Genomic DNA, 13,410 nt, shown 5'->3' with positions numbered 1-13,410 from the left:
GACAAGATAAGAAACACCAGAGGGACTTCCCTGGTGGCACAGTGGTTAAGAATCCGCCTGCCAATGCAGGGGACACGGGTTCGAGCCCTGGTCCGGGAAGATCCCACATGCCGCGGTGCAACTAAGCCCATGCGCCACAACTACTGAGACTGCGCTCTAGAGTTCATGAGCCACAACTACTGAGCCCGCGTGCCACAACTACTGAAGCCCATGCACCTAGAGCCCGTGCTCCACAACAAGAGAAGCCACCGCAATGAGAAGACCGTGCACCGCAACGAAGAGTAGTCACCACTCGCCGCAACTAGACAAAGCCCGCACGCAGCAGTGAAGACCCAACGCAGCCAAAAATAAATAAATAAATTTATTTTTTTAAAAAAAGAAAGAAACACCAGAGACAGCCCCTGGAAGAATGATGGAAGTAAAAAGTCATAGAGATTTTTCATCCACAGAGCACTCACAGGGGCGGGTCAGTTAGGAGGTGAGCTTAGTAAGACAAAAGCTGAGTGTACAGAACAGAGGGATAAGCAAGTTTAAAGAATGAGAGAGTTGGACAAGTCTCACATGCAAAAAGTAGAATTAATCCTTTTATAGAAGTCCATGATATCTCTAAATATTCTTGCATATCAAAGTGAGAGATGAGGACCCAACCCCAAAACTCCCTTCTCAGACTGTCCTTATATCCTTGCAGATGCTGGGTATAAAGTGATGATCAGATCTAAAACCTTATAGTAGCAAACCAACTTAGAATTCATTCATTCATTCATTAGAATTCATCTGTCCATTCATTCAACAATTATGTACTCTCTGCCTCTGATGTGACAGGTACCATGTTAAGCCCTGGAAATAAAACAGCAACAAAGACAGTATATAAACTGGTATCAGAACTTCCTCAAAATGTCTACTTCATACCTCAACCTAGGATAAGAAGCGAGCAACCAGACTTTTATCAACTGTCTCAAAATATCCACAGTGGAAATCCATCCAGCATTTTTGCCTTTGCCTTTTGATGTCAAATCCCCATTTTCCCAATTTTCTTTGGGAATAACATACTCCTTGGTTTTAAAGGACCTGGCAATCACCTGGTCCTCCCTTCCCCCAAGGAGTGGACCCTTGACCCAAGCTAGGCTAATCATTCTATCTCCAGAATATGCTTCTTTAGCAGAGAAAGGCACAAGGACAATGAATGCAGTCGATTCATTCCACAGCAGTAAAGGTGGTCTTGAAGACTTCTGTTGCCAGATCCCTGGAGCTACTGCATTCTCTCTTCTTCCAAAGGTCTGCTTTTTCAGCTTTTCCTCTGGTTCTGCTAGCCATTCTATGTACATCTTAACTATAAATCCCTTTTGGTTTATGTTGGGCAGAGTCTGTTTCTGTTGCTTGCAATCAAAGAGGTTTAATTGGGTATTAGACAATTCCTTATGGGAAACTCTGCCTCTAGCCCATGCCTAAAAATACAGCAAGGAAAAAAAAATTTTTTTCCCCTAAAAAAAAGCCCCACAAAATCTTGTGGAAATGTTTTCCATGTATTTCAAGGAAAAACTGGTAAAGTGACTCAGAAAGTCAATGCAAGTTCTGCATCATCACTAAGGAGTGGTCCCGTGTACTTTCTAGAGCTGGCCCTGTTAGCTGACAGTCAGTTAGGTGGCTAGGATTTTCAGCTTTTGAGCAGATAAGGTAAGGTAGTAAAAATGAGCTTACTTCATGAAATCCATGGGCTGTCAGGATGCTGCGAACCAGGCGACTGTCTGTTCGTACGATCTTGTAAGACAAGTGATAACGTTCTAAAGAAAAACATAGAATCAAGTTCAGTAACCAGAAAGTTAACTATAGAGAAAGAACTAAACTGTAAGATGGTGGCTGGACTAACTACACTCAATAACACAATACTGTTATCCTTAGGCTACTATAAGTAGGTTGAGGATTATTTTGGACTAAGGGTCCTAAACCTGAGATTCACTGACTGTCACTAAACATGGATGGGGGTGGGGCGGGGGGAATGACATCCCTGTTTTCACCAAATTCTAGTTCCAATTTAACATTACCTTCAATTAGGAATGTAGGCAACAAAGGAGAATAGTATGAGCAATGCCTGTGACCCTGCCACCAACAGATATCAGGTATTCTAACATTCTTTTACAGTTGTTACAGTTATCTCAAAAAATCACTTATTCTCAAAAAAAAAATCACTTATTCTCTGGTGGCCTAGTGGTTAGGACTCCGGGCTTTCACTGCGTGGTGCAGGTTCAATTCTTGGTCGGGAACTGAGATAATGAAAGCTGCACAGCACAGCCAAAAAAAATCACTTACTCCCACAGTATTTAAAAATTATGGCAGTGAACAGACCTACCACTAGATCATGTTATTTAATGCACTAATAAAAGGCATACATATCACAAATTTGGTTTTTAAAAATATTTTGAGAACTATATTTTAATACAATTTATTTTCTTTGTAGTCTTACGTATTTTTAAAATACACTTAGAAAACATTATTCTGAGAAGAGACCCATAAGTTTCCCCATACTGCCAACGCCACCCACTGCACCAAAAAGGCTAAGAACGCCGTTCTAAATAGCCCTCATGTGCAACAATGTTGGTTACCAGCATATCTTAGACCAGAGGTTATAAACGGATGACACGAGGGCCAAAACCAATCTGCAGACATGGTTTGTTCGTTCCTCCTTGTGCTTTAAAAATAAAATTGAATTAATTGCTAACCTTTTGAAATTGGAGGAATTCATATAAAAATCTAGATTTCTGGGGGCTTCCCTGGTGGCGCAGTGATTGGTAGTCCGCCTGCCGATGCAGGGGACACGGACGGGTTCGTGCCCCAGTCCGGGAAGATCCCATGTGCCGCGGAGCGGCTGGGCCCGTGAGCCATGGCCGCTGAGCCTGCACGTCCGGAGCCTGTGCTCCGCAACGGGAGAGGCCGCAGCAGTGAGAGGCCCTCGTACCGCAAAAAAAAAAAAAAAAAATCTAGATTTCTGGACTTCTCTTGAAAACCCTGACAACCCTGGGCTCTCTCTCTGGCAAGGCAAGAGTCAACCAGAGAAGTGCAAATGCTCCCTGCAGGACAGGCCTGCGCTGTCCAGTTCAGCACCGTCCCCACCTGACCTGCTTTACTCATTCTTATCTCCTGCCAGGCCCCTGAGAGCATTCTGTGCTTGTGACCCCTGTCTAAGAGGAATGTCTGTAATCATGTGAGGTTTCTATATATCCCCAAAGACTAAAGTTTTCTCTGGCGCATTACATTCAATCTCTTTCTATGCATCACTATAAACTGTTAGCTAAGAATTCTACAGAACAATTTTTTTAAAGGACTGCATACTGAACCATTTCTGAGTGAGTATAATACAGAAACTTATGGACAGGCTCTGGAACAAAATTCAGCCTCTACAGTCAAAGATAAGCATTTCTTTTTATAATTCTATGTGAAAATATTCATAAATCCCTGCTGCTACTTGCCCAGCCCTGGCAGGAGCACCATGCCAAGCAGACACAGGAGGATTGGAATGATAAGGCCAGACACTCCATACTTCTCATTCTTGCGGCAAACTTTAAAGCCCAGTTACAAGGTTTTCCCAATGGTCAATCACTAGTATGTTGTCTTTGCAATATTTTTATAAGAAAAACAGTGCAGAGTTTAATGTAAGCAGCAGCACAGTGCACTGCTCAAGAGTTTGTGTTCTAAGATTTCCTAAAGCTTACCTCTATAAAAACAATCAATAGAAAGAGAAATCAGCTGAACTCTGTTTCATTCTAGCAATAAGCAATATTCAACCATGGATATATGAACCAATTAGTTTTGTAAACGCTCAATTCATATTATGAAGAAATGGATTTTTTTTTACTTTTATGTTTATTATTTATAAAAATTTTAATTTATTCTTATTCTTTTGCTCAACTGTATATTCATTAAGACTGTAAGATAGCTCAATCCAGGACACATTCAATCTTTGGAGATATATGAACATAATAAATCTAATAAGATATAAAAAAAGGAGTTTGTGTTCTGATTCCAAGTTGGGGAAGGAAAGTACAAGATAGGTGTGGAATAGCTTGCTATGCCAAAAAAGAGGACAGTCACAAGGATTGAGAACATGTCACAAGGATTTTTTTTTTTTTTTTTTTCACTGCTGCGGCCTCTCCCGTTGCGGAGCACAGGCTCCAGACGCGCAGGCTCAGCGGCCATGGCTCACGGGCCCAGCCGCTCTGCAGCACGCGGGATCTTCCCGGACTGGGGCACGAACCCGCGTCCCCTGCATCGGCAGGCAGACTCTGAACCACTGCGCCACCAGGGAAGACCTTTTTTTTTCTTTTTTTGGCACAAGGACCTTGAAGGGGCTCCCCAAGGCCAAATTTGAGGCAATCTGAATGTAAAAATGAATACTGACAGAAAAAGATTTTAACTCACTTATAAGAAAGAAAACAACCCATGAATCCACACTGCTAAGAAAGTGAGAAGGTATACTACTGGTTTTCTAGGTCAGAAGTACGATACAAGTGTCATCAAGGCATTGGCAGGACTGCGTTCCTTTCTATAGGCTCTGGGTAGGGTCCACTTCCTTTCCTTTCCCATCTTCTAGAGGCTGCCCCTATTCTTCTTCTATCTTCAAAGCCAGCAATGACGGGTCTAGTCCTTCTCACACTGCAACAGTCTGACTCTTCCTCTGTCTCCTTCTACTTTAAAGGACTCCTGTAATTACACTGGGCCCACTTGAAGAATCTCCTTATCTTAAGGGTTAGCTGATTAGCAACCTTAATTCCATCTATGACCTCAATTCCGCTTTGCTAAATCAGGTAACATTTTCACAGGTTCTGGGGATTAGGAGGTAGACATCTTTGGGAGACTATTACTTTCACATAGAAGGAAAAACTCTTCTTTACAGAAAAGCCAGCTAATAAATGTAGAAGGAAAAACTGAAATAGAAAATCACCATTTTACAAAAACTGCAATAGTAAGTGATTCAGACAAGAATCAATGAATTCCAACAGTCAGAGACTACTGGAGAACAAGATATTCACACATCTCAAAATATCACCCCAGAGAATGCTTTTAACAAAGGAGAAGGGTACCTGTACAATGAATCGATCTGGTAAACACTATCTTAACCAAATGATCAAACTTGTCATCACCAGTAATGCAATATAATGACATCACATGCTTTCTAATGTGATACACTGAGGACATGACTTCATTAAATGATATTCCTACAAATGTTTTTCAACTTTTTTATTCTTTTTAACCTTTTTCAACCTTTTTATTCTTTTTAACCTTTTTCAACCTTTTTAATCTAAACATGTGGAATCAATCTGACAAGCGCAAACTTAAGGACATCTGCAAAGCAACTAGTCTGGAATCTTTAAAAATGCCAATGTTATGAAAGACCAAAAAAAAAAAAAAATCCAGTAAATGGTTGTAGATATAAAGGAGACTAAAGAAATATGACAACTAAATGCAATCTCTGATTGGATTCTGGATTTGAAAGAAAAAAAAAGATAAAGGACAAAATTGGAAAAATTGAGGAAATCTGGGCAGGGACTGTATATTAGATAAGAATGTTTTAGCAATGACAGATTTCCTGAGTGTCATCAGTGTACTGTGGTTATAGAGAGGATGCCCTTGTTCTTAGGATAAACATGTTGAATAAAGTATTTAGGTCTGAAGTATGTGAACTAATTTTCAAATGGTTCAGAGAGAGAAAGAAGGTAAAGCAAACACGGCAAAATGTTAATAACGGGTGAAAGCAAGGAAATAGTATACATGAATTCATTGTACTATACTTATAACTTGCCAGACGGTTTCTTTATTCCTTTAAATAAAATGTTCAGAAAACTAAAAGAAAACCAGGTCTTTTTCATTGTGATAACTGATCACTGACAGCTCCATTTTTGCACATAAAAAGCCAAAGCCTCATCAACTGCTGGGGACCAGGACTGTGCCCGATTCTCTTGACTGTTCTGCAGTGCTTGCCCCAGGCCACGGAGATGATTGGTCAGGTGTGTGGAAAAACAGAGAATGATTATGTGGGGACTGGGGGAGAAGGGGAGTAATAAAAGAAAGAGTATGTCTCTGGAGTTGAACTGCCGGGGTTCAAACCCTGGCTCTACTACTTCCTGCATGCTGTCTTAAATAAGTTATTTAATTTCACTATGCTCAATTTCCTCACCTATAAAACGGGGTTGATAACAAAGGTACTTATCTCACAGGGTAGTTAAAAGCACTAAATCAGTTAATACATGTAGAGCTTTTAGAATAGGAAAGCTTGCTGATATGGGAATTCCCTGGCTGTCCGGTGGTTAGGACTCGGTGCTTTCACTGCTGTGGCCTGTGTTCAATCCCTGGTTGGGAAACTAAGATCCTGCAAGCTGCACGGTGCAGACCCCCGAAAAAAGAAAGCTTGCTGATACATAGAAAAATAATTTCATACAGTAAAACAGTAAACACATAGTAAAATAGCTACTAATACACATATAAATACATAGTATAATACACAGTAAATTATACATTTTATATAGCAAGTTAAAAAATAAAAATGCTATTAATACTCTTTCTCCTACTTCTCCTAATATAGAAGTAAAATGCAGTCATCACTGTGCTCAATGGCAGACCTGATTCTCATGGTATGTAAGCAGTGACCACCTACTTCTTTTTTTTTTTTTAATAAATTTATTGATTTATTTATTTTTGGCTGTGATGGGTCTTCCTTGCTGCGTGCAGGCTTTCTCTAGTTGAGGCGAGTAGGGGCTACTCTTCGTTGCGGTGCGTGGGCTTCTCATTGCGGTGGCTTCTCTTGTTGAGGAGCACGGGCTCTAGGCGCATGGGCTTCAGTAGCTGTGGCATGCAGGCTCAGTAGCTATGGCTTGCAGGCTCAGTAATTGTGGGTTGGGGCTCTAGAGTGCAGGCTCAGTAGCTGTGGCGCACGGGCTTAGTTGCTACACGGCACGTGGGATCTTCCCGGAACAGGGCTCGAACCCGTGTCCCCTGCATTGGCAGCGGATTCTTAACCACTGCGCCACCAGGGAAGTCCCTGGCCACTTACTTCTAATCCAAACCAACTAACTATAACCCAACTCAGATACATTGAACATGTTCTAAAAGGGGAGTGTAAGAGAGGCAGGGTGGAATGATGGAAAGCAACTGTGACTGCTTTAGGGATTTTTACCCGCATTCATGCTCTGTGTCCAATGGCCCTACAACCAATAATGCTGATTACCAGCACATATTAGACCAGAGATTATAAAATGGTAACCCAGGAGCCAAATCCAGCCTATAGACAGTTTGTCCATCCCTTGTGGTGTTTGCAGTATAAAGTTGAATTATTTGCTAACCTTTTAAAATTGGAAGAAGTCACATAAAAATCTAGATTTCTAGGCTTCTCCTGAAATAGCTGGTAAGCCTGGGCTTCCTCTCCCTAGCGAGAGTCAAATGGAGAACTGCAACTACAAACTGAACCTGTTCAACTGTTCATGACAGAACCACCTTCGCCATGTTTTCTTCCATAAAAAAACAAGAGGCAGGGCACGGTCCTGCTAGCAAACTGCAAAACACCCAACATCTAAGCCTCTGAACACACACGCATCTCATCAATTCCACTATGAGACTGTAGAATTTCCTCTTCAACAACTCACATGCATCGCAGGGGACAATCTGAAGAACTAGGACCCCTGGCAAGTTCCAGGACTGACTGTAGCAGAGTAAAGACAATCAAGGAACCAATAATCTAACTGTCAGCACAGAAGCACCCTAAGGGGTTTGGTCCAAACTAGCATGGGAAACTAGAATGAAGATAAAACTAACATTCCTTTGACTTTAGAATACAAGAATAACCCCTTCGATGGCAACACAGTGTATCCTTGCCTTACTGTCAGAAAACTGGGTCCTTACGTGCACAGTCCAATACGGTTGTCACTAGCCACATGTAACTTGAGCACCTGAAATGTGACTAGTGTGACAAAGGAACTGAATTTCTCATTTTATTTAACTTGAATAAATTCTATTTTCAATTTTAAAACTGATACTCAATTCAGTTACTGGAAAACTTGTTTGGAACAACTTGAACATAGGAATTGACTACAATTTCAACTATAACATTTATGAAATCTAAATACAGACCAAATGCTTCCAATGAAAAATTTGCACCATATGGAGATGTACTAAAAGTGTACAATACACACTGGATGTAAAATATCTTCACGATTTTTTTATACTGAGTAAAAGTGGAAATGATAATTTGGATTAAATAAAATATATTATTAAAATTAATTTCACCTATTTCTGCTTATTTTTTTGATAAGGCTACTGAAAAATTACATATACAGCTTATATCATATTTCTGTTGGACAGTGCTAGTCTATACAAATCCAAATTTATGAAACTGACACATTCAGAGGCAAAATACAAAATACTTCATTCTAGGAAAAGATTAAATTGAAAATATCTGTTGCCCTTAAAATGCAATCCCAGGACTTCCCTGGTGGCGCACTGGTTAAGTCTCTGTGCTCCCACTGCAGGGGGCCCGGGTTCAATCCCTGGTCAGGAAACCAGATCCCACATGCTGCAACTAAGAGTTCGCATGCCACAACTAAGGAGTCCACGTGCCACAACTAAGGAGCCTGCCTACTGCAACTAAGACCCAGCACAACCAAATAAATAAATAAATACTTTAAAATAAAATGCAATCCCATTTATATGTTCAAAGTATACACAATTTTGAAAAAAAACATGGATATGGTGAGGGAAAAAACATACTCCTGGAATATTTCACAAATAAAGCATATGAAATCTCATTGTATCCAAAATATTAACAGTGAATTCAATGAAACATTTAACAGATAACAGAAAAAACAAGGTTGGAATCTAACACTCTAAGATCAACAGAAGATAACTAATGCCCCAGATACACTTCTCAAGGGGATTTAACTCAGTGTTATGATCTGAGCAGATCTATGTCAGCTATTTAAGAGAGAGAGAGAAAAAAAATAGACCAAGAGTGTTTAACAATTCAGAAATCTGAGGTAGCAACTAACAAAACTCATTCAAATTGTTCTTTTCATAAAGGAAGGTGAAGAAAATTATTAAACCTCAAGGAATTGGGAATATACAGAAAATTTAAAAAAAAACAGAGTTTGAGAAAAAAGTTTAGTGGTTTCTTCCTTAAACACAGGAAGATGTACAGGAAAATAATCCAAAGACTTAGAGGTTCTAGAAAATAGTGATTGCTTGAATAATGGCATGATTACATTGATGGATGCTAATTTCCAATAAATGTTGGGTATTCTACAAAGGAAGGGTCTATTGCCACAGAATACATGGATTCTTTTATGACTCCAAAGAAACCAAAAGAAGTATGTGGGGGGGGGGAGGATTATTTACTTCTGTTGTTTTTATGCACCTTTGATGTTCTGACTCTAATCATATTTAGTGGGAGACTCTCAGCAAATGTTAGTAAATCTTCAGAGACTCCAGCTTCAGAGAACATGAATGAACCATGTCCCTTTAAGTGGTAACCTAGCAATTTGCTGAGGGGATTAGAACACCGAGACCCTTGGGGAAGGAGGAGAATTCAAATCCCAGAAGCAGGTGCTCACCGTCCTTTGAACTCTGGCTTATTATGGGGCAAGGACAGACCTTAAAGTCATGTCAAGGTAGAGCAGATCCTGTTCAACAAATAGAGTAAGCAGCACAAGTTCTGAATGCGTGCTGTGTGCTGAACATTAGTGATCTCATTCTTACACTGCCTGCAAGGTAGCTATTATCTCCATTTTATAATAATGAAATAGATTAAGAGAGTTTAAGTGATTGCACAAGACTCACAGCTAGTAAATGCCAAAGCTGGGATCTGAAATATTGACTGAGAACCCATGTATAGACCCTTTCCACCATATCGCACAAAAGTTTGCATCCACAGTATGTAACCTTTGAAGACAGCTACAGGCTAACACCAGGATTCAGAGCACTGCTTAAAGTCAAAGAGGAGTGGACATAAATGAAATTAAGAATAGAAAAACAATAGAGAAAGTAAGCAAAATAAAAAGTTTGCACTTTAAAATGATTCCCAAATTGACAAACTTTTAGTTAGACTAACTAAAAACAAAGAGAAAAAATTCAAATTACTAAAATCAGAAATGAAGGTGGGGACATTACTACTGTATTACAGAAATAAAAAGGATTATAAAAGAATACTATGAACAACTGTATGCCAACAAAATTAGATAAACTAAATAAAATGGAAAATAACCTAGAGAAACACACAAACTACCAAAACAGACTCAATAAGAAATAGAAAATAGAACAGATAAGTAGAGGTTGAACTAGTAATCAAAAACCTTCCAACAAAGAAAAGCTAAGGACTAGATGCTTCACTGGTGAATTCTATCGAACATTTAAAGAATTAACACGAATCCTTCTCAAACTCTTCCAAAGAGGAGGAAGGAATTCATTCTATGAGGGCAGCATTACCCTGATACCAAAGCCAGACAAAGACATCAAAAGAAAAGAAAATTACAGAACGATATCCCTTATGAATACAGATGCAAACATCCTAAACAAAATACTAGCAAACCAAATCCAGCAGCATATTAAAAGGACTATATACCATGCTCAAGTGAGATTTATCTCAGGAATGCAAGGGTGGTTCAATATACAAAAGTCAATCAATGTAATACACCACATTAATAAAACGAAGGAAAAAACATAAAACCATCTCGATTGATGTAGAAAAAGCATTTGACAAAATGCAACACCGCTGTATGATAAAAACACTCAACAAAGGAATAGAAGAGAACTTCCTCAACATGATAAAGGGCATTTATGAAAACCCATAGCTAACATCATACCGAATGGTGAAAGACAGAAAGCTTTCCCCCAAAGATCAGGAAGAAGACAAAGATGCCCATTTTCACTTCTATTCAACACTGTACTGGAAGTTCTAGCCAGAGCAATTAGGAAAAAGCAGAAGAAAAAGAAAGAGAGGGAGGTAGGGAGGTATTCAGGTTAGAGAGGAAGAAGTAAAATCTCTATTTACTGATGACATGATCTTGTATAGAGATAATCCTAAAGAACACACACACACACACATACACACCACACACACACTCTCTCTCACTAGTAGAGCTAATAAATGAGTTCAGCAAGGTTTCAGGATACAGGATCAGTATACAAAAAATCAATAGTAAGGCTTCCCTGGTGGCACAGTGGTTGAGCATCTGCCTGCCAGTGCAGGGGACATGGGTTTGAGCCCTGGTCTGGGACGATCCCGCATGCCACAGAGCAGCTAAGCCCGTGAGCCACAACTACTGATCCTGTGCTCTAGAGCCCATGAGCCACAACTACTGAGCCCACGTGCCACAACTACTGAAGCCAGTGCGCCTAGAGCCCGTGCTCCACAACAAGAGAAGCCACCAAAATGAGAAGCCTGCGAACCACAACGAAGAGTAGCCCCCGCAACCAGAGAAAAGCCCTCGCACAGCAACAAAGACCCAACGCAGCCAGAAACAATAGATAAATAAAATAAAATAATAAAATAAATTTATTTTTAAAAAATCAATAGTATGTCTATACAATGACAATGAACAATCCAAAAATGAAATTGAGAAAGCAATTCCATTTATAATAGCATCAAAAAGAATAAAATATTGAAGAATAAAGTTAACCAAGGAGCTACAAGACTTGCACACAGCAAACCATAAAACATTGCTACAGAAATTAAAGAAGACGTAAATAAATGGAAAGACATCCCATGTTCACGGACTGGAAGACTTAACACTAAGACGGCAATACTTCCAAAAGCAATTTACAGATTCTATGTACTCCCTACCAAAATCACAACAGCCATTTTTGCAGAAATGAAAAAGCTGATCCCAAAATTCATATGGAATTGCAAAGGACCCTGAATAGCAAAAAAATTTTGAAAATGAAGAACAAAGTTAGAGGACTCACACTTCCCAATTTCAAAACTTAGTACAAAGATACTGTAAGAAAAATAATATGGCACTGGTATAAGGATAAACAAACAGACTGACAGAATTATTAAGAGTCCAAAAATAAACCCATACATCTAATGGTCTACTGATTTTCAACAATAGTGCCAAGATTATTCAGTAAGGAAAGAATAGTCTCTTCAACTAATCATGCTGGGGCAACTGGATATCCACATGTAAAAGAATGAAGGTGGACCCTTATCTCACACTATATAAAAAAATTAACTCAAAATGGAACAAAGACCATTTAGCTCTAAATTTAAGAGCTTAAACTATAAAGCTCTTAGAAGAAAGCATAGGGATCATGACTTTGGGTTAGGCAATGGTTTCTTAGATATGACACCAAAAGCATAAGCAACAAGAGAAAAAGTAGATAAATGGAACATCATCAAAATGAAAAACTTTTCCCCATGAAAGAACACTATCAAGAGCATGAAAAGACAAACCACAGAGGAAAAAATATTTGGAAATCATTTTTCTGATAAGGGTCTAGTATCCAGAATATATAAAGAACCCTTACAACTCAACAACAAAAAGATAAGCAACCCGATTAAAAAATAGGCAAAAACCTTGACAGACATTTCTCCAAAGGAGATAATATAAATGGCCAAAAGGAACATGAAAAGCTGCTCAATGTCATTAATCATTAGGGAAATGCAAATCATAACCACAGTAAGATACCAATTCACACCCATTAGTATAGCTATATTCTAAAAAACAGAAAACAACGAATGTTACTGAGGATATGGAGAAATTTCAACTTTCATATATTGTTGGTGGGAACATAACATTGTGCAGTCACTGTGGAAAATCCTTTGGCAGTTCCTTAATAAGTTAAACATAGAATTACCATACAACTTAGCAATTCCATTCCTAGGTATATACCCAAAAGAACTAAGAACAGGTGTTCAAACAAAAACTTGTGCATGAATGTTCATAGAAGCACTATTTACAAGAGCCAAAAACTGGAAACACTTACCCATCAACCGATGAATGGATAAACAAAATGTGGTATATCCATACAATGGGATGTTATTCAGCCGCAAAAAGGAACGAAGTACTGACATATGCTAGAACATGGATGGACCTTGAAAACATTATGCTAAGTGTAAGAAGCCAGACACAAAAGGCTATGTATTGTATGAGTCCATTTACATGAAATATCCAGATTAGGTAAAGCCATAGAGACAGAAAGCTTAGTGGTTGCCAGGAGCTGGGATAAGGGGGTTGGGGAGCGACTGCTTAATGGGTACAGGGTTTACTTTTAGATGAAAATGTCCTGAAACTAGACAGTGGCGATGGTTGCACAATACTGTGAATGTACTAAATGCCACTGAGTTGTATACTTTAAAATGGTAAAAACAGTAAATTTTGTTATGTGTATTTTACCATAATTATAAAAAACAGTATCATTAAACTTATTGTGATA

The 13,410-nt window shown here is 39.0% G+C and overlaps 1 protein-coding gene across 14 annotated transcripts in view; it reads right to left on the bottom strand.

The window, feature by feature from the left end:
• Positions 1 to 13,410, bottom strand: part of TTLL5 (tubulin tyrosine ligase like 5) — a 307,802-nt gene that overhangs the window by 285,994 nt on the left and 8,398 nt on the right. For all 14 annotated transcript variants that reach the window (XM_027120075.1, XM_027120076.1, XM_027120080.1 and 11 more), the window contains one exon: positions 1,699 to 1,781. In XM_027120075.1, coding sequence (XP_026975876.1) covers positions 1,699 to 1,781 — 83 coding nt within the window. The remainder of the gene's footprint in view (positions 1 to 1,698; positions 1,782 to 13,410) is intronic.

This window comes from Aethalodelphis obliquidens, unplaced genomic scaffold (genome assembly GCF_003676395.1).
Source record: "Aethalodelphis obliquidens isolate GAN/ISIS:26980383/991018 unplaced genomic scaffold, ASM367639v1 scaffold21, whole genome shotgun sequence".
NCBI classification, from domain to species: Eukaryota; Metazoa; Chordata; class Mammalia; order Artiodactyla; family Delphinidae; genus Aethalodelphis; species Aethalodelphis obliquidens.
This window is presented reverse-complemented; position numbering and strand designations above follow the sequence as displayed.